The sequence below is a fragment of the Mus pahari genome, chromosome 20, assembly GCF_900095145.1.
Source record: "Mus pahari chromosome 20, PAHARI_EIJ_v1.1, whole genome shotgun sequence".
NCBI lineage: Eukaryota > Metazoa > Chordata > Mammalia > Rodentia > Muridae > Mus > Mus pahari.
The window spans coordinates 8,387,978-8,411,982 of NC_034609.1; the positions used below are offsets into that span (position 1 = coordinate 8,387,978).

The 24,005-nt window shown below is 55.6% G+C and overlaps 1 protein-coding gene across 9 annotated transcripts in view; it reads left to right on the plus strand.

Annotated features, from left to right (window-relative positions):
* Adgrl1 (adhesion G protein-coupled receptor L1) overlaps positions 1-22,505 on the plus strand; it is a 40,346-nt gene extending 17,841 nt beyond the window's left edge. The window contains exons 3-26 of one of the 9 annotated variants that reach the window (XM_029532701.1): positions 828-1,041; positions 5,464-5,573; positions 5,833-6,201; positions 6,350-6,391; positions 8,649-8,666; positions 11,900-12,700; positions 13,382-13,696; positions 14,047-14,150; positions 14,351-14,536; positions 14,713-14,751; positions 14,858-15,041; positions 15,201-15,323; positions 15,958-16,172; positions 16,406-16,576; positions 16,941-17,150; positions 17,233-17,453; positions 17,579-17,645; positions 18,043-18,134; positions 18,520-18,688; positions 19,699-19,827; positions 19,963-20,059; positions 20,150-20,278; positions 20,419-20,436; positions 20,860-22,484. In XM_029532701.1, coding sequence (XP_029388561.1) covers positions 828-1,041; positions 5,464-5,573; positions 5,833-6,201; positions 6,350-6,391; positions 8,649-8,666; positions 11,900-12,700; positions 13,382-13,696; positions 14,047-14,150; positions 14,351-14,536; positions 14,713-14,751; positions 14,858-15,041; positions 15,201-15,323; positions 15,958-16,172; positions 16,406-16,576; positions 16,941-17,150; positions 17,233-17,453; positions 17,579-17,645; positions 18,043-18,134; positions 18,520-18,688; positions 19,699-19,827; positions 19,963-20,059; positions 20,150-20,278; positions 20,419-20,436; positions 20,860-21,596 — 4,760 coding nt within the window. In that variant the 3' untranslated portion in view covers positions 21,597-22,484. Of the gene's footprint in view, positions 1-827; positions 1,042-5,463; positions 5,574-5,832; positions 6,202-6,349; positions 6,392-6,641; positions 6,794-8,648; positions 8,667-10,730; positions 10,816-11,899; positions 12,701-13,381; positions 13,697-14,046; positions 14,151-14,350; positions 14,537-14,712; positions 14,752-14,857; positions 15,042-15,200; positions 15,324-15,957; positions 16,173-16,405; positions 16,577-16,940; positions 17,151-17,232; positions 17,454-17,578; positions 17,646-18,042; positions 18,135-18,519; positions 18,689-19,698; positions 20,060-20,149; positions 20,279-20,418; positions 20,437-20,859 lie in introns of those variants that run through there. The other 8 variants (XM_029532703.1, XM_029532704.1, XM_021220181.2 and 5 more) reach the window with 8 other exon arrangements.
* Positions 22,506-24,005: the final 1,500 nt, after the last annotated feature.

Consider the following 24,005-nt stretch of genomic DNA (forward strand, 5'->3'; position numbering starts at 1 on the left):
AAAAAAAAAAAAAATATATATATATATATATATATATATATCTGAGCCAGATGTGGTGGTGCACACTTGAGCCATGGTGCGAGTCTGAGGCAGGAAGGAAGCGTACTGCAGGCTTGTGGCCAGCTGAAGCTACTAGTGAGTTCAAGGTCAGCATAGACCCTATCTCTGAGAGAAGAATTGTGCGTGGGCACACGTTGCGTGTGGTAGCACGTGCCTATAGTCCTAGCTTGGGAAGTGAAGGCAGTAAAACCAGTTTAAGGCTGTATTGCAAGTTTGAGTCTAGCCTAGGCCACAAGAGACCCTGCCTTAGTTTAGTAGTTAAGGGGGAAAAAGCCCCAAAAGACACTGTCTCCGAGTATAGTCCTTTTCCGAGGTGCCGGGGCTTAGTTCTACAGTTCAGCATAAGATTTTGGGGGACAGTTAGTGAGATGGCTCAGGTGGATTGAGGTGTTCACTGCATAGCCTGACCTGAATTCAATCCCCAGAACCATTGGTAAAAGGTACAAGTTGCCCTCTGACCGCCACATGTGTACCCTTACACCTACACACAAAATAAATAAATCTTGCTTGTTTTGAAAGAATTTGGGGACACACAGTTGTGGCTGACCTGTAACCTCTAAGATGATGTTCACTTTTTCTTACTAGGCAGGGCATTACAAGGTGAAGTCAGCTTTCTCTGGGCCAAATTACCCCTTTTTCTACAGGGTCTAAAACAATGCCATTTTACAGCCTTATAGGCCTGATATTCATATAACTAGTATCCCAACACGACTGAGCCAATGGGTTATTTCCTGGTGACTATGACACTGTCTCCAACTGTTCTGCAGGCCTGAGCCGGGCCGGGCTCCCATTTGGGTTGATGCGCCGGGAGCTAGCATGTGAGGGCTACCCCATTGAGCTGCGGTGCCCAGGCAGTGACGTCATCATGGTGGAGAATGCAAACTACGGGCGCACAGATGACAAGATCTGCGATGCTGACCCTTTCCAGATGGAGAATGTGCAGTGCTACCTGCCTGACGCCTTCAAAATCATGTCACAGAGGTGAGCCTGTTCCCTGACCTCATGTCTCACAGGAGTTCCCTGAGCACAGGTGCAGAAGCTTGAGCTGTCACACTGACAGTGTCCCCTAAGTCACTCACCCCTGTACAGCAGTGGTTCTTGACCATCCTAACTCTCCGGCCCTTTAATATACTTCCTCATTTTAGGGAGACCACCAACCATAAAATTATTTTTGTCCCTTCATAATTATAACTGTACTATTGTTTCGAATTGTTATGTAACTATCTGAGGTGCAGGATATCAACCCCTCTAAAGGGGTTGTGACCCACAGGTTGGGAACCAGTGCCATAGATGCTTGCCCGTGTTAGGTTCAGGTAGGAGCTTGCAGAACCAAAGCAAAGGTGTCATGGATGCAAAGGGAAAAGGGTCTCCAAAGAGAGGCCGCTCATAGCTTACAGTGCGAGGGCAGGGCAGGGCACTTTGCTGTGCAGAATTGTCCTGAGCTTGCTGAGGGGCAGTGACTGTACAGTGTGGTTGTGGTGTCATGTCAGAGCATGTGTGTGCAGATGTGCACCTTGTGTTAGTGTAGCTGAGGAAGTGTCCCAGGCTGGGGCGGCCCACGTGTGGAAGATGCACAACCTACTGGAATAGTTGGGCCCACCTAGTTTCTCCACAAGCTCCTGTGCCCAGGCAGGGCCTCCACTTGCTCTCTTTGCCACCATCTTGTCTGTGATAGGCCACTCTCCCTGGGCAGCCAGTGTGCACAGTGGACACTTGAGTCTGATTCTTTGCCTCTGCTTAGAACTCTCTGTCCCCACCCTTCCTCTACAAAAGCCCAAGCCTTCCTGAGGCTCACAGTGCGTCTGTCCATCTGTCCGTCTGTCCGTCCATGACCTGCCCTGACCGATGCTCCTCCTTCCCCGTGCGCTCACTCAGTTCCCCCCACACAAGGCTGTGCAGTGCTTGCTGGGTCAGTTCTCAGTACTTGAACATGTGTCAGAATGCGCAGCCCTGTAGCCCAAAGGCTCCCACCCTCCTATTCTGGTCTGTCACATCCCCCAAGGGGATCTGTAGGCCACAGAAACCTGGCCTGTAAGCTGGGAAGTGACAGAGCCAACTGCTGGGTTTGAGGTTTCTTTCTTTCTTTCTTTCTTTCTTTCTTTCTTTCTTTCTTTCTTTCTTTCTTTTTCTTTCTTTCTTTCTTTTCGAGATAGGGTTTCTCTGTGTAGCCCTGGCTGTCCTGGAACTCACTCTGTAGACCAGGCTGGCCTTGAACTCAGAAATCTGCCTGCCTCTGCCTCCCAAGTGCTGGGATCAAAGGCGTGTGCCACCACGTTTGGCTCTTTTTTTTTTAAGATTTTTTAAAAAGATTTTTATTTAATGTATATGAGTACACCGTAGCTTACAGATAGGATTGTGAGCCTTCCTGTGGTTGTTGAGAATTGAATTTAGGACCTCTGCTCGCTTTGATCAACCCCACTCGCTCAGTCCCTGCTTGCTCCAGCCCAACGATTTATTTATTAATATAATATAATAATAAATTATATTTATAATTCATTATACAGTAGCTGTCTTCAGACACACCAGAAGAGGGTGTCAGATCTCATTATGGGGTAGTTTTGAGCCACTGTGTGGTTGCTGGGATTTGAACTCAGGACCTTTGGAAGAGCAGTCAGTCAGTGCTCTTACCCATTGAGCCATGAGCCATCTCAGTGGTTCCCCCCCCCCCCTTTATTTTTTATTTTTTAGAAACATGAGTATGTTCTTGCTGTCCGTTCTGCCCTGAGATCCAAGTGGCTATTCTCTGCTTCCTTGCGGCTGTCTACCTAACGGGACACTTCTGTACACCCGAGGCTTCAGGACCCTACCCTATTCCTGACCCCTTCAGGGCCCTGCCTGCCTTCCACCCGTATTGCCATCAGATAGTTAGCTTGCTGTTTCATCTTGTGTTCTCCCTAACTGGCCACACGGGGACAACAGACTTTTGTCCTTTACTGTTGTGGCTATGGCAGGTACACAGCAGGTGCTCACTTGATGCTTGAAAGGTGAGAGTTCAAGGCCTGCTCCTTGATCTGTAGCACGGTAGGAACAGGAGGAGGGCTGGATGCAGTGTAGTCGGCGGGGAAGAGGGAGACACCGAGATTGTCACCAGACATTGGGAAGACCAGCTGGTTCCAAGTGTGCAGGGATAGAGCTGCCTTACCGCCTTTGCCCCGTTCTCCTGATACCTCATCCAGCCTCCCTCCCAACCATGACTTAGGCCCTTCCCCTCCCTTGAGCACCCTGGTTCCTTTCCACAGTCTCTGCACAGCTAGGGCAGTGTCATGTCTGTGTCCTCCTCCACACTGGAGGCTGAGTAGTGAGTCACAGGGGCCAGGGAGCATGATGGGGCCTCGGGAGCTCGCTTCCCCTCTGCGGTCCAGCTGTGTGTTTGTCAGGGTCATGGCGACGCTACCTGGACAGGTGCTGCCCGACTGAGTCCCACCCCTTAAAGACAGATGCGCACCCACTCTCTCATGGTAATTCACTCCAGCTTCAGGGGAGTCTGGGGTACAAAGCTGGGGGGGTGACTCGGGGCCGGGCCTTGTACACACCTGATGATGATGTAGCACTGGGCTACACTCACCCTTGAAATTAAAAACTAAAGTGAATGCTTTTGGCGACATTTTGTGCACTTGCCAGCTCAGCTTAGTTCCAGAGCATTCCATGGCTTCAAAGAGAAACCACATAGCTTTTATCGGCTGATTCCCAGTCTCCTGTTGCCCAGCTCTGTGTTCTCTGTCCAGGTATTTGCCTTGGTTCTATATACATCATACACACACACACACACACACACACACACACACACACACACCATCTTGCCACCCCATGCAGGTTTTCCTCACAGTCACTGTTGAAATTTGACCTTGATATGCGTCAGCACCATAGCCCCTTTCCTGGCCAGATACCATTCTGTCATGTGGGAAGGCTACATTTTACAAGGCACTACACCACTGATGCCACCAAGATCTCAAAACAGGCTACATTTTGCTCAGCATGGACAGGCTTTTGTGTTGTCTCCCCCTGTTGGTGGAAGTAGGCAGTGCAGCTGTGTTGAGGATTTGTTCACACACTTGTTATAAATTCTGTGGAGCACACTGATGAGGACCAGGGTTGCTGTGTTGTACCAGGCCATGGCTGGCTGGATAACACCAGACCTCGCCATGCCCAGTTCTCCATTTCCTCCCCAGCCCCTGCTGATTTCCTCTTCTGTTCTTCCTGGTGCTGGGAAGAACCGGGAGGCCGATTCAGGTTACTTTTTTGTTTCGGTTTTTGGTGTTTTGGATTTTAAGACAGGGTTTCTCTGTGTATCCCTGCAACTCTCTGTAGACCGGGCTGGCCTCAAACTCCACCTGCCCCTGCCTCCTGAGTGCTGGATTAAAGGTGTACGTACCACCTCCTGGCTCAGGGTACTTGCTACCCAAGCACACACCTTGACTGGGTGCTGCAGGGACCGGAATGGGGCTGGCTGCATTTCTTGTCTCTGTGACCTTACAGAAACAACTTAAGGAGGGGACTCGCTTTGGCTCTGGGCTTCAGAGTTGAGTACATCACAGCAGGGGTGCGCAGCAGACAAAGGTTGCGCATCACGGCTGCCAGGATGCAGGGGGACGCATGGCCGTTCTGCCTTTCTCCTTTCCCCTTTGTTGCATCAGTCCAGGCCCTCAAGTTGTCCACATTTGGGGTGAGGCTTCTCTCTGGCAAGACCCGCGCAGACATACCTAGCACACCTGACTAATGTCGTAGGCAGTTTTAAACCCAGTCTAGCTGACGACGACGACGACGAGGGTGAACCATTACAGGAACCTTAGCTGGGCACCGATGGTGGTAACAACTAATGTGAAGTTGCAGGGAGTGGGCAGTGACTGGACCTGAGGCGCCTCTTCAGGAGGGCTCAGGGTTTGTGCGGTGGGAGAGCAGCCACCAAATGTGGACAAGTATCTGTGATGGTATCTTCGAGTTGTGAGATAAGGCATCCTTTTCCATGGAGGAGCTGGCAGGGACTGGGGTCGGTGGATTCCCTGTAGAGATTCGTGAGTTTTCTGGCTGTGCTGGATGCAGACCCTCTCAGACACTGTCCCGAGTGTGACAGTGACCATGAGAAGGGCCAAGGTGTCACAACAGGCACTAAGTCTTCTGTGGATGGTGTAGTTTGCAAAGGTACCCGTCACATGTGGAGTGTGTGTACTTTTACTAACTGGCACAGGGGCTTCACACTCAAAGAAACGGCCAGAGGTGTACTGGTCCGGGGAGAGCCTGCCCTGTGGCTGCAGAGACTTAGTAGGACAGAAAGCAAGCAGGAAGCAAAAGAACGCTCCAGTCTCCACACTCCGTAGCGCCTCCCCTTCGAAACGCGTTTGCCCTCTGACCCTCAAGCCTCCTAAGTCCATCATTCTCATCTCCTTTTTCCTTCCCCGTCCGTAGGTGTAATAACCGAACCCAGTGTGTGGTGGTAGCCGGCTCTGACGCCTTTCCTGATCCTTGTCCTGGAACCTACAAATACCTGGAGGTGCAGTACGACTGTGTCCCTTACAGTGAGTCATTTTGTTCCTCATGCTGTTTTGGGCCCTTCCCCCAGTGGAGCAGGGACGGAGAACCTTGATCCCAGTACACCTGTGCGCACATGCGCACACATCCATAGGGCTGGTCACAGGGCAGCAGGCTTGCTCCCACTCAGACACATTCTTTTCACAAACCACTTGTCCATATTTGGTGGCTGCTCTCCCACGGCACAACCCTTCCTGTAGGGGCATCTTCAGTGCTAGTCACCTGCCCACTCCCCTGCTTCTTCAGGTGCCCTTTGCTTGCTAAAACCCTTCAGAGCCACGCTCCTACAGTCCGCTAGCATCGCCCAGCCTTCTACTGGCTCTGCTTCCCTTCTGACAGCGTTCACACCCGAATGGCCCTCACCCTCACCGTCTCCTCCACTCGCCGCTCCTTATGTATTACCCTGGGAACACTTCCTGTCCGCAAAGGAAGTGCTGCCCCTTAAGATGATCTTTGGGAGCCAGGGCCTGACTACCCTGCATCTGACCAAGGGAAGCAGACAGAGCTTGTGTATCCTCTGCGCACCAGCACCGCCAGTATTCCCGCCCACTGTCCTCCCGCCTCCACCTACCGCCCCTCTGTCCTCTCACTTGGCTTCACACAGCCAGCCTGGAGGTAGGGAGGCCCTCTAGGCAAAAGGGGGGAAGACAAGAGCATCAGGGTGTCCCAGTGAGGGCAGGGGAGCAGGAGACCTCATCTCTCTCCCTCCTCTCCCCTCCCAGCCAGCTCCCCCCCCCCTCCAACCTTTGATTTCTCCTTGCAGGTGAAGCCAGGACGATGGGTGAACGGGCCACTCACTGCTCGTGTAACTTTCTTCTTTTAGTCTTCGCCCTTTCCTTTCAGTGCCTGAGGGGGATGCCCATCTGCTCCCCGAAGCCTCCCCACAGCACTGGGGACACGGCCCACCTGCAGCTGGGGCGACAGGGAGGGAGGTGGGACGTGGCAGGGAGTCTAGGACGGGGTCGGGCAGGTGGTGTGAGGTTTGACTGCGGCTCCTGACTTGTCTGGCTCTGAGACCTGCAGCAAATGACTTAAAATTTCTTCGGGTGCTGCAGACGGAGGCGTGAGTCCTGGAGATCGGGAGTGACAAGCGCTTGACCCTGCAGCCAGAGTCTGCTCCCAGGAGCAAAGCCCCGAAGGCAGAGGCTGCGACTTCACCCCCCCCAGCGCCCAGTCCCGAACCTGGTTCAAGATGTGCTCAGTGATGGTACGGACACTCTTTCCCACCACCTGAGCCTCTTACTCCTCTATGATGGGGGAGGGGGTCAAAGTGTGCCCAGAGTACTTGAGGTAATAGATAGCACGGGGCCCAGGCTGCTTTATGGCCCACCCAGGCCACCATAGGTTGTGAGGGAATGGCAGCTGCATGGCCTCACTCCTCTGAACCTCAGTTTCCCTAGCTGTAGTCAGGATGCCAGTAGGCCTGACTGCGAGGGCCTGCACTGCCCTTGCATCCTCATGAGCACTGGCCACCTGTGACTACACTTCACTTCTAACCAGTTACTGTAATTGCCATGGTAATCAAAATAAGAATAGCAACAGCTAGTGAATCCAGCTCTCCAGACAGGCAGTCCTGAGACTGGAAAGGTCCCTGGTCCAGTCCAGAGTCCAAACCAAGGTACTAGAAAAAAAGAAGAGGCCATGGGTCCTGAGTGGAGCTTAGAGACTTAAAGCCAAGCCCCCCTGTGTGTCTCAGGAGCACAACCCAGGAAGACGGGCTATGGGATTAAAGGTGACACAGGGCAGGGGTGGCAGGTTTAGACTGAGGAGAATACAAATGAGCCTTCGAAGACAGTGCACAGACAGAGGGGATGTCGTGGATAGGGCTAACCACAAGTGCTCCTGGGCAGGCAGTTAAGTTAGCTCCTGTCGTCCCCCAACCCCCCAACCCCCGATCGTTGGGCTTGGGGTCCAGGAATAGCCAAAGCCAGGGAGCTGACAGGAACACACCTCCATGACTTTCCCTGAGCATATCCTGAGTGCTAGGCCCTGGGCAAGGCGCTGGGGAGCCAGACAGGGTCCCTGCAGAACCCAAGCCGGTGCCCAGACGGGATCCACCTGCTCAGCCCCAGGACCTTGGGCTTCAGAGGCTGGGGTGACCCCAGTGCTGGTGAAGGTGGGGCAGGGGTGGGGGGCAGGGATCCCACAGCCGGGGGAGGGGAGTCACTGGAATGTGGGAACCCCAGACATTGAACTAACACTGGATTTGCTTTGCAGCTGAGCACAGCCTAACTCTCCCTTCCTCCCCAGGTGCCACCTGTGCGTCATCAAGGGCGGTGGGCAGGGTAGGGTGCAGCTAGGGCTCCTGGGCCTTTGGTGGACTGGGCAGAACAGCTGAACCTTGAGACACCCCCCAACCCCCACCCCCGGGAGTGTAGGAGCCTGTCTGCCATGTGCTGTCCAGCCCAGTCTATGTCCCCTCCAATTCTGTGCCTCTTGTCTCCCCTACCCTGGCTCTGTCTGAGGCCGGGGCACCTACCCGCCTGCCTCTGTTGTTCTGTGTCTGGCTCTACTGGCCTCTCTTTGTGTGCTTCAGGGGTCTGGAGGGTTTAGGGGAACACAGCTGGATTCAGGTGGGGCCTACTCGAAGGGGAAGGGGCTCAGCCTATGCTCTTGGCTGAGTGGGGCACCCTTCTCTCCACCCCTGGTTCTAACAGGGGTATTAGCGCACAGGGTGAAGAGGAGCCCTGTGGTTCCCTGCTGCCTGGTGTGTGTCCTCCCCAGCCAGAGTTCAGCTCCTGTTTGGGGCTCCTCTTTATGCCTGGGGTCCCTCCTGCCTGTCTGTACCATCCCCAGTCTCTTTGTCTCCTCCCTCCTGTGTGTCCCCAGACCCTTCTCACTTCCTCCTCAGCACCCTCTCACCCCATCCTATCCCAAAAGAAGGGACTTGGGGGTGGGGGCTGAAATGATGCTACAGAAGGGGTTGGGAAAGCAGGAGGAAAGACAGGAAGAGGGGGCGTGTGGCCAGAAAAGAAACGAAAGCAATTTAATCTTTTTTTCTCTTTTTTTTTCTTGCACATTTTTTTTCAATTTGTTTTCTCTCTCTCTTCCGATGCTTAAAGTAGAAGTGGAGCAGAAAGGTAAACGCACTGTTACCAATGCTAACCCCTAACTCACACTTTGTTCCACCCGTACCATACTCATGTGGCCCGCCCCTCCCCCTTCTTCTCCCCCACCCTACTTGGTCCAGTGATTTCCCTGCCCCGGGTGTCCTCCCGGCACAGCTGGGCTGGCCCTGGTGCTGCAGCACCACCAAGGCCAAGGTCATGGCCACGGGCTTCTCCACCCTCCAGATACTCACGGAAGCTCCTCTCTGAGCCTGGGCAAGATTCTCACCCCACTCCTACACCCGTCTCTCTTTCTCTCTCTCCTCTCACACCCCCTCTGTACCTCTCTGGTCCCTGTTCCCTGCAGGGTACCTGACCTCATCTCTCATTTCTTTTGCCTCCCTTAGGAGAAATGTGTAAGCTTCCAGGCGGGTGGGGAGGGAGGGACTCCCCAGCCTCCACAGGCACCGGTAGAGGTCTCTCTTCCTCACTCTGTCTCTTCCTTCCCCTCCTCTTCCTCTTCCTCTCCCCACCTCTCTCTCTCTCTCTCTCTCTCTCTCTCTCTCTCTCTCTCTCCTCTCTCTTCTCCCCTTATACCTCTTGCAAACTGTTTCTGGTAGAGGGTGGTGGGATGGAAGGGACCTTTTTCCTTTGAGGGACCAGATTTCTCCTCTCTCTCTGGCTCCTGGTGGCTTAAGTTCTTCTGGTTTGGCGTTTCCAAGGCCCAGAGCTGTTGTGGAGCACAGAGAACCAGTCTCCTCACACTCCACCCTCCTGACCAGTCGGGTCTAGTACCGGGGAGGGTTGTCAGCTACCCCAGTCCCCTGGGAGGGCAGCCTACTAAAGCCCTGGGGTGGGGTGGGTGGGCTCCTGGAGAGGGTGGGAGTGGGCTCTGTCTCTGCACACTTGCAAAGCTGCAGTCAGGGTTTCTTCCGGGCTGAGAGGACCAGGGAGGGGCGGTGGGGGGTCGCAGACTTACTCTGGGGACTTCCACAGGCCCCGTAATTTCTTGCAGGGAGCCCCATGGCGGCAGTGGATGAGGCTATCCGTTACGCCAGGGAGTGGAGGGTGGCCTGCTAGCAGTAGGGCAGGAGGCCGTGAACAGTGAGATGGCCCTTCAGGGTCCCTCTAGTCTTGAAATTAAGGTGGTCTGTGGAGGCTCCCCCGCCAGGGAGGTGGGTGGGATCCCTCTGAGCTGCTCCCCTCCCCTTCCTTCCCACCTTGCCCATCTCAGAGGCCTGGGCACCGTCCCTCCCTTGCTCTCCTGAGTCGAGTCGGCCCTGCACCAGCCACTCTTCTTGCAGGCTTGGAACCACGCCACTGGATCTCCTCTCCGGTTGGGCTGAGGGAGGGAAGAGGTGTGTGGCAGCTGGGTGCTGCCCAAGGCCCCTGGCAGACCCTTCCTCATCCTCTCCCCCCTTCCGTGGAATGACCTCTAACTGTGTTTTTCTCCACTGGTACCCTCTGACTAGCTCAGGCCCTCTTCATGAACACACACCCCTGGCAGGGGTTTCTGTGGGACAGAGGAAAGACCTGGGGTTCAGGGGGAAAAAAAGGGTGGGGGCCAGGTCGTCTGGTCAGAGGGTACAGATAAAGCTGACAGGAACGCCAGGGCTTAGAACCCAGGCTTAACCTTGGCTAAGGGGCTGCGTCACCGGCGCCTTTCACCTGGTGACCTGGTGCCAAGCTGTGCCGGGAGGAATACAGATTGCACGTCCCCAACCGTGCTGGCCTGGCTCCTACCCAGGGGTCCCTCACAACTGAGGCTGCCCACCAAGTCATCGCAGCCCTCCCTGTGTCCCTGGGGCTAACTGCTTTGGTGATGGACCAAGCAGGAGCAGAGAATTCACCCTAGACCCACACACACACACCCTACAGCCCTGGCCTGACTGTGGGTTCTGTCATGAAGTGAGGGGGAGGTCCCAGCTGTCCTGAGGGAAGGGGCTGACCCGCAGTTCTCAGGGAAGAGGAGGGGCTGGCAACACTGACCTGCTGGATCAGTAGGGTAGGCGAGGGACAGGTGGTGCTGGGCCGAGGGGCAAGGGTGGGCAGGCCAGCGGTGCCAACGAGATGCAGTCGAGGTTTTCCTCTTTTCAGGGAATGGGGGGGTGGGGCGGGGCCCCCCACCTTTCTGACATCAGCGCTGCCTTGGTCCCTCCTCCCGAGCCGGGGATGGTCACAGGTAAATCGGGGTCCGGGGCAGGGGAGGTGGGGGGTTGGCTGGGGTGGTCTGGGGCTTTATCCTAGCACCTGGTTCCCTCCCTTGCCCCCTCCGAGCTGGACCTGGGACTGCCCCGGAAGGGACTCTCAGTCGGGCCTGGGCCTTGGAGTGAATTCTCTGCTCACCCCCTCTCTCCTCGCCAGCACTAACCTTTTCTTCCCAGGTGGTCTCCAGAGCGCCTCCCTTGGAGCCAGGACTTTGTGGATACACACACACCCCTCCTTGTCTCTCTTCCCTCTGCACAGCTCCCTCACCCCAAATGTCCCGGGAGTCCTGTTGTTCTCCATGCCCCCACTCCACCCTGAGCCACCAGAGACCCTGCCGGCTGGGGCAGCACTGGACCCCTCCCTAGGAGCTGCTTCCCTTCGTCCTTTCCTCAGCTACCTACTTGGCGGCTGCCAGCTGAGTGGAGTCCAGACAGCGTCAGGGGCCCAAGGAGGATAGACAGCCCTAGGCCTCCCTGCCAGAGTGGGTGTGGAAACATCACTCTACCTTGCAGCTTTTGGAGGAGGAAGAAAGTGAAGTTTTTGGTTTTGTTTTAAGAAAAAAGAGAGAAAGTCTACCCTGCATGGTTGGTGAAGGATGGGAACCCAGCCCCTAGTTTTTCCGTAGAGGCAGAGAAGAGAGGCCAGGGTGCTGACACCTGAACCTTGAGGCTAGGTGGCGTTGTAGCAGAGGACCCCACTCCCCACCCCCCCCATACCCAATCTGGGAGAGCTCCGGCCAATTCCTTCATCCCCAGCCTGTAGGGTCTCTAGCAGCCAAGGAAGGGAAGAGGCGCCACCTTCCCACACTAACCCTGCTCTTGATGGTCTCCAGGGTTCACAGCTCCAGGGAGAGGGGCAGCTGGGCAGGGCGGGAGTTGCAGCCCACAACCCCTTCCCATCACCAGCCCGACCAAGCAACCATGACTGCAGCAGCAGGAGGGGACAGCATGGTTTCCTCCCCCACCGTGTGACCAACTTGCCTCTCTCTCCCCTCTCTCCTTGCCTCTGCTCCCCCCCCCCNCCTCCTCCCTGCCCACCCACCCACCCGCCCGGCCCAGTCTTCGTGTGCCCAGGGACCCTGCAGAAGGTGCTGGAGCCCACCTCCACACATGAGTCAGAGCATCAGTCTGGTGCATGGTGCAAGGACCCACTGCAGGCAGGTGACCGTATCTACGTTATGCCCTGGATCCCCTACCGCACGGACACACTGACTGAATATGCCTCATGGGAGGACTATGTGGCCGCACGCCACACCACCACGTACAGACTGCCCAACCGTGTAGATGGCACTGGCTTTGTGGTCTACGATGGCGCAGTCTTTTACAACAAGGAGCGCACTCGCAACATTGTCAAATATGACCTGCGGACCCGAATCAAGAGTGGGGAAACTGTCATAAACACAGCCAACTACCATGACACCTCACCTTACCGCTGGGGAGGCAAAACGGACATTGACCTGGCAGTGGATGAGAACGGGCTGTGGGTCATCTATGCAACTGAGGGCAACAATGGGCGCCTGGTGGTGAGCCAGCTCAACCCCTACACATTGCGTTTTGAGGGCACGTGGGAAACGGGCTATGACAAGCGCTCGGCCTCCAATGCCTTCATGGTGTGCGGCGTCCTCTATGTGCTGCGCTCTGTCTATGTGGACGATGATAGTGAGGCGGCAGGCAACCGCGTAGACTATGCCTTCAACACCAATGCGAACCGAGAGGAGCCGGTCAGTCTCGCCTTCCCCAACCCCTACCAGTTCGTATCTTCTGTTGACTACAATCCCCGGGACAACCAGCTCTATGTGTGGAACAACTATTTTGTGGTGCGCTATAGCCTGGAGTTTGGACCCCCAGATCCCAGTGCTGGTGAGGATGGGTTTTAAGGGGTGTAGGCCTGTTTGCATGCATTGCTCCGGTACCAGGATGTAGGGCCCACTGTAACCTCTGGGGGATTGGGAGGCAAAGAAAATCACAGCTTGTGGCAAACACCCTCCCTTCTTCGAGTTCACACTGCATGTGTCTACTGTCTTCGAGGCTTGGGGTCACTGTACTGTTGACTAAGTGACTGAGGCATGGTTTTACTTCAGAATTGAACCCCAGGACTCCAAGCTCTAAGCAGGGTCTGTGCCACCTGGGACATAAATGTAAGAGTGCTGGGGATGGGGGCTCCCATTTGCCTTCAGCTTCCCATCAGCTACCCAGAGCTGCCAAGAGCCTCACGATACCCCTGAGAGAAGGGGTAGACAGGGGCCAGACCGGCCAGCTGTGTCACAGATGAGAGGGGCTTGCACCCAGCAGCTCTGGCACACATCTCCAGTACCAGCTCTGGGACAGACATCTCAGTGCACACTAGTGCATATTCACTGTCTTCTGAGTGTGTCTGTGAATGTAGGGGACTTCTGAGCACGAAAAGGTCGGGGGCCCAGAACACTTTCCTACTTCAGTGAATAAGGTAGATGCCAAGATGCCAAGAGACCCTGTGTTTGGGCACATTGGTGTGCCTTAAGCATGGGTGTGACCATGCCCTGTGTCTCCTCTACCTTCCAGGCCCAGCCACTTCCCCACCTCTCAGTACCACCACCACAGCCCGGCCCACACCCCTCACCAGCACAGCCTCGCCTGCAGCCACCACTCCACTCCGCCGGGCACCCCTCACCACACACCCGGTGGGTGCCATCAACCAGCTGGGACCTGACCTGCCTCCAGCCACAGCCCCAGCACCCAGTACCCGACGGCCTCCAGCCCCCAATCTGCATGTGTCCCCTGAGCTCTTCTGTGAACCCCGAGAGGTCCGGCGGGTCCAGTGGCCAGCTACCCAACAGGGTATGCTGGTGGAGAGACCTTGCCCCAAGGGAACTCGAGGTAAGTGCTGGAGCGACAGCTGAACTGGAAGGGCCAGGAGACAGCTTAGGACCATAGGTGCCGCCTGCAGCCCAGCACTTGGGGAGCTACAGGGGGTTCGTTCCTAGCTGCACTCTAAGCAGAGCCAGTTTCAGGACAGACGTGGGAAAGATAAACAACTCGGGTGTTCTAGGGGTTCCAGACAAGGTTGGCTTAGTGAAGAAAACCTTCCATATCAGATCTTGCCTTAGGGGTGCTGATTCTGGGAGACCGAGGGTGGGCATTGTGTCTTCTCCCAAGTGTCTGCTCTGTCGCCTCCTTCCTTGATCCCTCTTCATCTCCTTCTTTTTGGCTTTTTTGTATATCTACAGGAATTGCCTCGTTCCAGTGCCTCCCAGCTCTGGGGCTCTGGAATCCTCGGGGCCCTGACCTCAGCAACTGCACTTCTCCCTGGGTCAACCAAGTAGCCCAGAAGGTACTGCTGCCCCTTGCAGGCAGGCCAGCCAGAACCCAGGGTTAGCAGGAGTAGTGGGAAAATTTGGAGAGACATGGGGCTGAAAGCCAGGGCAAGGCTTCTCTTTTGATCTAGACCTGTGGGGAAGGCCAGCAGGAGAGATGGCCTGTGCAGGCCCCTGCCCACCAGACCTGAGGGCCCCTCCTCCCCACCTCATGCAGATCAAGAGTGGAGAGAATGCGGCCAACATTGCCAGTGAGCTGGCCCGCCACACACGGGGCTCCATCTATGCTGGGGACGTGTCCTCCTCGGTGAAGCTGATGGAACAACTGCTTGATATCCTGGATGCCCAGCTCCAGGCCCTGCGGCCCATTGAACGAGAGTCAGCCGGCAAGAACTATAATAAGGTGGGCCTGTGGGAAGGGTCTGGCTCGTGCCTCAGCACCTGTTCCCCCCACCCCCAATGACCAGTGAGGGATGTGGGACTGCAGGGGCTGCTGCACTGCCCTGAGTAGTCCTATGAGGCTAGAGGAGAACATTGCCCGCAGACTCCGTCTGTTACTCCCTCCATCTCTTTCTCTAGATGCACAAGCGAGAGAGAACCTGCAAGGACTACATCAAGGTGAGCCCCGGAATGAGGGGCCCTGGGGGAGAGGAAGGGACATCAAGACTGTCCCAAGGAACGAGAGGATGTGAGAGGCTTATTCTATTGTCCTTGCTACCCACAGGCTGTGGTGGAGACAGTGGACAACCTGCTTCGGCCGGAGGCACTTGAGTCATGGAAAGACATGAATGCCACCGAACAGGTCCATACAGCCACCATGCTCCTAGATGTCCTGGAGGAGGGTGCTTTCCTGCTGGCTGACAATGTCAGAGAACCTGCTCGCTTCTTGGCTGCCAAGCAGAACGTGGGTGCGTAGTGCAGCTCCCCCAGGCTCAGTCCCAAACTCTGGCGGGGGTGTTGGTTCCCCAGTTCCTGGGCCTGTGGTTTTGCCTCGGGCCTCATGGTTTACTTAGCCTGAGTCCTGCTTGAGGACAGACACTGACAGCACATCTTCCCTGCCCACACAGTCCTGGAGGTAACTGTCCTGAACACGGAGGGTCAAGTGCAGGAGTTGGTGTTCCCCCAGGAGTACCCCAGTGAGAACTCCATTCAGCTGTCCGCCAACACCATCAAGCAGAACAGCCGCAATGGTCAGTGTCCCGCGGGTTGCTCTGTGTGCATGTGGGACACACAGTAGTCATGTGTTTAATCGTGGTGTATCTGCCACTAGTGTGGCTACTCCAACGCCCTGCAGAGGTCCGGGTCTGGCTCCATTTGAGATGGAGGCACAGAGAGGCTAGGGATCTGCCCATGGGCGTACAAAAAGTAAAAGTGGGACTGGAGAGATGGCTCAGCGGTTAAGAGCACTGACTGCTCTTCCAGAGGTCCTGAGTTCAAATCCCAACAACCATCTGTAATGAGATCTGATACCCTCTTCTAGTGTGTGTCTGAAGACAGCTACAGTGTACTTTAAAAAATAAATCAATCTTTTTTTTTTTTTTTTTTTTTTTTTTTGGTTTTTCGAGACAGGGTAAATAAATAAATAGATAAATAGATCTTTACAAATTTAGAAAAAAAAAAAAAAAGACCATAAAGTAGGTCAGAGAACCAGCCACTGTGCTGTCATTTAAACTGCCCGCCAAGGGATAATGGTCTTGTGGAAATGGCTCCTGAGCTGCTTGATGTGTGACAGCCCAGTTTCAGTGACTCTGAGCACCATGGAGCCCAGATAGAGGGCTGTGGCTAAGGATGGCCACTGTATCTCCCTGGGCCCATCTTCCTCAGGTGTGGTGAAGGTTGTCTTCATTCTCTACAACAACCTGGGCCTCTTCTTGTCCACGGAGAATGCCACAGTGAAGCTGGCAGGTGAGGCAGGGACCGGTGGCCCTGGAGGTGCCTCCCTGGTGGTCAACTCACAGGTCATCGCAGCATCTATCAATAAGGAGTCCAGCCGCGTCTTCCTCATGGACCCTGTCATCTTTACTGTGGCCCACTTGGAGGTGAGCCCAGGTGCACCCCTCAACCTACCTGAAGTCCTAGCATCCTCTGTTCCTAGACTACATATCCCCACCATGTGTCACCCACCTGGGAGTAAGCTTCAGCTTGGACCATAGAGCTGGTGGTCACCTCAGGGCCCCCAGACACTTCCTTCACGCTTGTCACTGTTCCCTGTAGCTGGTATGAGGGAAGAACAACTTGCAATCTCGACACTCTGTCCACCACTATATAACAGGCCAAGAACCACTTCAATGCAAACTGCTCCTTCTGGAACTACTCAGAGCGCTCCATGCTGGGCTACTGGTCAACCCAGGGCTGCCGACTGGTGGAGTCCAATAAGACCCATACCACATGTGCCTGCAGCCACCTCACCAACTTCGCAGTGCTCATGGCTCACCGAGAGATCGTAAGCTGGCCAGTGCTCTGCTGCTCCGGCCGGGCCTGCTTGTTGCTGGCCTGGCTCTGCATGGCATTCTAGAGAGCACACAGCATGGGTGATGCCTATGAGGCCAGCTCATGGGCATGGGGGGCCACCAATCTTACCTGGGGCCTGAGGCCTTGCATCTGGCTCCTTCTGTCCCTGAGGCACTCTGGAGAAGCAAGTTGGTATCACAAACTTTCCAGAGCATGAGGAAGTGAGCCTGCACTGCCTGACGGGTGGGGGGCAGCTTGGTGGCCGGTTGGGCAGCACTAGGACCACAGCCTTGCCTGGGTCCTTGCCTTTGGCTGGCAGCTGGCCACACCCTGAATGCACCCCTTTCTGTCCCCAGTACCAAGGCCGTATTAATGAGCTGCTGCTGTCAGTCATCACCTGGGTTGGTATTGTCATCTCCCTGGTCTGTCTGGCTATCTGCATCTCCACCTTCTGCTTCCTGCGGGGCTTGCAGACCGACCGCAACACCATCCACAAGAATCTGTGCATCAACCTCTTCCTTGCGGAGCTGCTTTTCCTGGTTGGAATAGATAAAACTCAGTATGAGGTGAGGCATACTTGGGGCCAAGGCTCAGCAGTGGGGAGGGCTGCAGCTCGATGAGCAGCCACTGACTGAGCTGCCCTTGCAGGTCGCCTGCCCTATCTTTGCAGGCCTACTGCACTACTTCTTCCTGGCCGCCTTCTCCTGGTTGTGCCTGGAAGGCGTGCACCTCTACCTGCTGCTGGTGGAGGTGTTCGAGAGCGAGTACTCACGCACCAAGTACTATTACCTAGGCGGCTACTGCTTCCCAGCCCTGGTGGTCGGCATCGCAGCAGCTATTGACTACCGAAGCTACGGCACTGAGAAGGCGTGAGTCACCCTGCTGTCCCCGTGCTCTCCATCTTCTTGGTTCTTGAGTGGCTGGCTTTCTTTGGGCCAGGGCAGGGTGGCTGGGCTTTCAGGCATCTTCCCACTCTGGTTGTATTTCTTTGTAGCTGCTGGCTGAGGGTGGATAATTACTTCATCTGGAGCTTCATTGGGCCTGTCTCGTTTGTCATTGTGGTGAGTGGCATTCCAAATGCTGGGGCTCCTTTCCTTCAAGCTGGCCTTGACCCTAAGCCCCGGGTCCCTTGCCAGCTTTACAAGGCACTCGTGTAAAAACTGTCAAAACTAAGCAGAGGGGCCACGGCATGGCTCAGTGATAAATACTTGCCCATGATGCAAAGGGGGCCCTCAGTTATCTCTAATAACACACACACACACACACACACACACACACACACACACACACACACACACACACAGCCTGAAAGTCGGTGGTCCCTGGCACTGAAGCAGTGAACCTGCAGTTATAGTCCAAGCCCGTTTTGTGCCAAGTCACGACGTTTGACCTCACAGCCGTGACTGCAGTAAAGGGGTTGGACCCCAGCCTGAGCCCACTTCCTGTGCTCCTGCCCAGGTGAATCTGGTGTTCCTCATGGTGACCCTGCACAAGATGATCCGAAGCTCATCAGTGCTCAAGCCTGACTCTAGTCGCCTTGACAACATCAAGTGAGTCACTAACCCTGGGAGCCAGCCTCCCAGACTCCCCGAGACGCTTTACCACTGGTACCATCCGCTGGGGTTTTCAGTGCAAGGGCAGTTGTACCTGGGATGGCCATATTCAACAGAGCCAGAAAGGGCAGCAGTCCATCCAGCATATAATTGCAGGCCTGCGAAGTCAGTGTGAGTCTGTTTGAGGACACCTGGAAAACAGGCCACAAGGGGAGTTTTAGTGACTGGAAATATAGCTAAAATGATTAAGTTGGCAGAGGACAACAGGCCTTCCTGAGACCTCTTCAACCTTAGGCTAGGTCTTTCAGACAGCACTGGAGGCCTTGTGGCTGGGCCATCTTCCTTGATGAGTACTATGACTGCCTGTCCCCCTGACCACCAGGTCCTGGGCGCTGGGTGCCATTGCACTGCTCTTCCTGCTGGGCCTCACCTGGGCTTTCGGCCTCCTCTTCATCAACAAAGAGTCAGTAGTCATGGCCTATCTCTTCACTACCTTCAACGCCTTCCAGGGGGTCTTCATCTTTGTCTTTCACTGCGCCTTACAGAAAAAGGTGAGGGTGGACGAGCTATCCTCGGGGACATTCTGGATTATTAGGGGAGGGAGGCCAGGATGAGGCTCAGGTGCTCCCTGGGACCCTTAGTGTACCCCTTGGTCACCTCCCTGATGTGGACCATGTGAGTCTTAGTAGAGGCAGGCTGTGGGTGCTCAGTCAGAAGTAGGTAGTCTCAAAGAGTGGCAGCACAGAGCACACATCTCATGATGGGTGTTCTTGTGGCCCTGTTATTCATGAGGCCAGCTTTGGTTGACAGCCAACTGGGAGCCACAGCATATGATTCCTACCTTAGCAGTGGGAGTGTTTCTCTCTCGTCTGGCTTCAAGGACACTGCACAGATGATGCACACGCATACACGCAGGCAGAACATCCACACTTAGAACATTCTTTTCTTAAAAACACACAAGGAGCTGTATACTGGCGGCTCATCACTTTAATCCCAGCAATCGAGAGGCAGAGGCAGGCCAATCTCTATGAATTTGAGGCCTGCCAGGTCTACACAGAGAAAGAAACCTGTCTCTAAAAAAAAAAAAAGACCACACGTGAAGGAGAATTAAAAGAAAGTGAAGGGCTTGAGAGATGGCTCAGTGATGAAGAACACAGACTGCCTTTCCAGAGGTCCTGAGTTCAGTTCCCACATGGTGGCTCACAACCACCTGGAATGGGATCTGATGCCCTCTTCGTGTCTAAAGACAGTGACAAAAACATCCCCAGGTTGAGGGTGTGGCTGAGTTGGTAAAATGCCTGCCTGGCTTACATGAAGTCTGGGTCCCATCCCTAGCATCACAGGAGTTGCGCATAGTGGTGCATGCCTAGAATCCCAGCGCTGGGAAAGGAGGGGCAGGAGAGCGTATGTTCCCTGTGTCTGGCGTAGAGTGTGTTCCTTAAAGATGTGTTAGGTTGGAGGATGAAGGGATGAATAACAAAGTTGGTGGTGGAGTGGATTAGATGAGTCTGGGTAGCAGGTTCTGAGTGACACTGCAAGCTGACTGTCCCCTCTAACACAGGTGCACAAGGAGTACAGCAAGTGCCTGCGCCACTCCTACTGCTGCATCCGCTCCCCACCTGGGGGCACTCATGGCTCCCTTAAGACCTCAGCCATGCGAAGTAACACCCGATACTACACAGGGACCCAGGTACCCGGGCAGGGAAGGCATATCCACCAGGTCTCTCTGGGGCCAAGAGGCAGGAGTGCTCTGCCAGAACCTCAGAAAGACCCTGGAGGGCAGAGTGGCCCTAGAGATCCCCTCATGTTTGGGCTGTGTCCCCAGAGCCGAATCCGGAGGATGTGGAATGACACCGTGAGGAAGCAGACAGAGTCCTCCTTTATGGCAGGTGACATCAACAGCACCCCCACCCTGAACCGAGGTGAGGTTCCCCCAGGCACTGCGTCCTCTCAAAGTTCCCTGCCCCAGGTCTCTGGGCTGCTGTGTAACCTTTTACTCCTCCCTTGGGCAGGTACCATGGGGAACCACCTACTGACCAACCCTGTGCTCCAGCCCCGTGGGGGCACTAGCCCATACAATACACTCATTGCAGAGTCCGTGGGCTTCAATCCCTCCTCGCCCCCAGTCTTCAACTCCCCAGGTGAGGACACTTAGACTGCCTGGATGCCAGGGAAGAGCAGAGTCCCCCGGGTTGGGAGGCCCCATGGGCAGGTCCTAAGGGGCCTCTGTGTGGCTCATTCTTATCTTGTCTTCTCTTCTTCTGTGGGCTGCCATCTACAGGAAGCTACAGGGAACCCAGTAAGTACGCCCGACTCCTGGAAGCACTTCCAAAGGGGGATGGGAACAAGGCAGTAGCCCTCTGTAGCCTCTCATAGGGACTGATGTACATTTGGGGGGCCCCTAGCCACAGGCTCTGACATGGTAGCCAGGTGGGACCCTCAGAAAATGAAAGTGGGGGGGCAGGGTTTCAAGCCTAGGGAGTGTACCTGCATACACAGGGCTCCACTTGCTGAAGTTCTGAAACTTAAGTAAGAACTCAAGTAAAGACCCTGGGGAATTGGTCCCAATGCACACCCTCGTCAGCCTATTGCTTTTGGCAGACGCCACTGCAGCAGAGGAAGAAGAAAGTGGGAACAGAACAGAGACCCTGGGACAGACCCCTCAGCTCCTTTGCCTACCTATCCAACCAGACCCATCCTTATTGCTCCCTCTGCCCTGCAGAGCACCCCTTGGGAGGCCGGGAAGCCTGTGGCATGGACACCCTGCCACTTAACGGCAACTTCAACAACAGCTACTCCTTGCGAAGTGGTGATTTCCCTCCAGGGGATGGGGGTCCTGAGCCACCCCGAGGCCGGAACCTGGCAGATGCTGCCGCCTTTGAGAAGATGATCATCTCAGAGCTGGTGCACAACAACCTGCGGGGGGCCAGTGGGGGCGCCAAAGGGCCTCCACCAGAGCCACCTGTGCCACCTGTGCCAGGGGTCAGTGAGGACGAGGCCGGTGGACCGGGGGGTGCTGACCGGGCAGAGATTGAACTTCTCTACAAGGCCCTGGAGGAGCCACTGCTGCTGCCCCGGGCCCAGTCGGTGCTGTACCAGAGTGATCTGGATGAGTCGGAGAGCTGTACGGCAGAGGATGGGGCCACCAGCCGGCCCCTCTCCTCCCCTCCCGGCCGGGACTCCCTCTATGCCAGCGGGGCCAACCTGCGGGACTCGCCCTCCTACCCGGACAGCAGCCCGGAAGGGCCTAATGAGGCCCTGCCCCCACCCCCACCTGCTCCCCCTGGGCCCCCAGAAATCTACTACACCTCTCGCCCCCCGGCCCTGGTGGCTCGGAATCCCCTACAGGGCTACTACCAGGTGCGGCGGCCCAGCCATGAAGGCTACCTGGCAGCCCCCAGCCTCGAGGGGCCAGGGCCCGATGGGGACGGGCAAATGCAGTTGGTCACTAGTCTCTGAGGGGCCTCATGGACCAGAGGCCTGGCCAGGGAGGGAATCCAGGAGGGGCTCTGGTGGGAGCAGAGACTGACGGAGGCAGTGGCTGGTGGGCCACTCTCTCCAGGTGCCCCTCTGCCTGTGGGCCCTACAGTCCCCTTGGGGACGATGACCTGGGCCCCAGGTGCCAGGGTTAGTAGACAGGGTTTCCACCAGCCACAAGCCCCAGCCTCTCTAGGGGAGTGCATTGAGGAGAAGCCCCCAGGGCCCTGGGAGTGAGGGAGAAGCTGGTAGGTGTGACCACCTTCTGAAGCTCCCTGCCTGTGGAGGGAGAAAGCAAGGGACACAGCTTCCCTGGGTGTGTGGGGGTTGCCACTTCTGAGCTGGCCAAAGCCTTGCAGGACCCACTATCTGCTGCTCACTCTTCTCCATCCACCAGAGGAACAGTGGGTCAGTGGGACAGATGGATTGGATCCCTCCATGCTACAGTACCTTGCTTCCTGGAGACTGGGCCTTACACCACGAGCGAGCCCGAGCCCAGGGGCTGGGGCTTGGGGGGAACTGGTGGTTAATGGTGGAACTTTCTCTGAAGCTCCTTTCCACTTTGCTATTGGTCCCTGTCTCCCCAGCAAGCCTGCCCCTCAGCCCCCAGAGTGCACCCAATGACCCCCTCCCTTGGGGTGACTCCTGATGAAGCACAACTCCCCGCAGAGCCCCTAACCCACTGGAGTGACCATATTTGGGCAGTTCCCAGTCCTGTGGGCTGGGCTATCTGGGGAGCAGATTTGGGGTCTGGGGCTCCCTGAGGAGTGGGTCCTGGGTTTGGATCTTTCTCTAGGGGGTCCTCTTATCCCTCTCTTCCTCCCCTATTGCTGTAAATATTTCAACAAAATGGAAAAGGAAAAAAAAAAAAAAAAAAAAAAAGTAAAAAAATTATAGTGATTATGTCTAAAAGGCTTTCTTCTCTCAAAAAAAAAAAAAAAAAAAAAGTAAGAAAATCTCATCACTTGAAGCCACCGGGCACCTGCAGCCCAGGCCAGCCCGGACTTTCTCCGGAACTGAGCAGCGGCCAGCCCTGGCAGCCAGGACTTCCTGTATGTGTACATCCCAGCCGGGGTGGGCAGCCGCCAGAGCAGCTTTTTACACTCCAGAGACAAAACAAATCTAGAAGCAACAGCGAAACAAAGAACCTGTCCTCCCCAGCACCGGTCCTTTCACCTCTGCTCTGTCCACCCTGCATCAGTCAGCCCTCCCGGGGCGTGTACCTCACTGCCTGCCCCAGGGCCAGAGGCCTGTCTCCCCTGCCCCATTGGCCAGGAGACATCTTCACACCCAAAGATGCTTTTGCCAAGATGGCTGCACTACCCCTTTGAGTTCCTGCTTCTTGTATATCACTTCAGGACTCACTGCAGGCGGGAGGAGGCTGGTGTCCCATCCTGAGAAGGGCAAGGGAAGGTCAGAAGGTTCCTGGGGCTAAGGGTGGGATGGCAATAGTGATGTCATTTCAGGGGTGGAGGACAAAGGTGAGAGGTCGCTTTTCCTTACCCTGTCCCCACCCCAAGCCCTCTGTCAGGCTTAGGGTGTCTGCTAAACACCTCCAGCCCAGCCTGCCCTCCCCCCAGGTTTTTTTTGGGGGTAGCATAATCCTGCTGACTTCATCCTGTCTCTTCCCTGCCTCCTTCCTCACAAGTGCCATGAGTTTTCAAGCATCCTTGGGTCTCAGCTTGCTGCTGCCATGAGCTTCTTTGGGTTGTAGGGGAGGGACTCTAGGAGCTGAGGAGGATGGATGGGGGAAGGACACTTTTTGCTGCTAGAAAGCCCTCTCCTTTCTAAGGAGCTGGGACTGGCTTGTCCCCAATCAATGAGAGGGAAAGGGGCCAGACCAAAGATAATGGTTTGCCCCATGGAGGGGAGCAGATGTGAAAAGGCAGGGTTTATTCCATCTCTGGTTTTCTTCTGGTAATGTTTTAGCGTGTCTTGCCAGAAGACCAAGAGTGAAGTCTAGATAGGGGAGAAGAGACAGGATGGGGACAGTTGCCAGGCAGGTATGAAGAGAGCATGAAATGGCTCATAGCCCTTGCCTGACTTCACTGGATCTGGACTTTGCTGTGGCTGTATGGAGTGGCTGGCCTAGGAGCCAGAGGACTTGACTCAGCCCAGGCCAGAGGCAATCAGACACCAATAAAGCTAGAAGAAGCTGTGGAGTGAGGAGCTCCTCGGGGACTGGCAGGCACAGGAGTCCTGTGTCCTCTCTCCCTATACAGCCCTTCTCCAAATGTGGGCTATGGAGGGCAGGCTGTAGTGTAGTAGGGCCCGTGGTTCCTGCCTTGCTGGAATCTCTAGCACAGGGAGCAACTCGCTCCCAGGCCTCAGAAGCCACATGGCAGGTCCCCAAGTGGGGCTGGATCCACTACAATCCAGCGTAAAGCCACC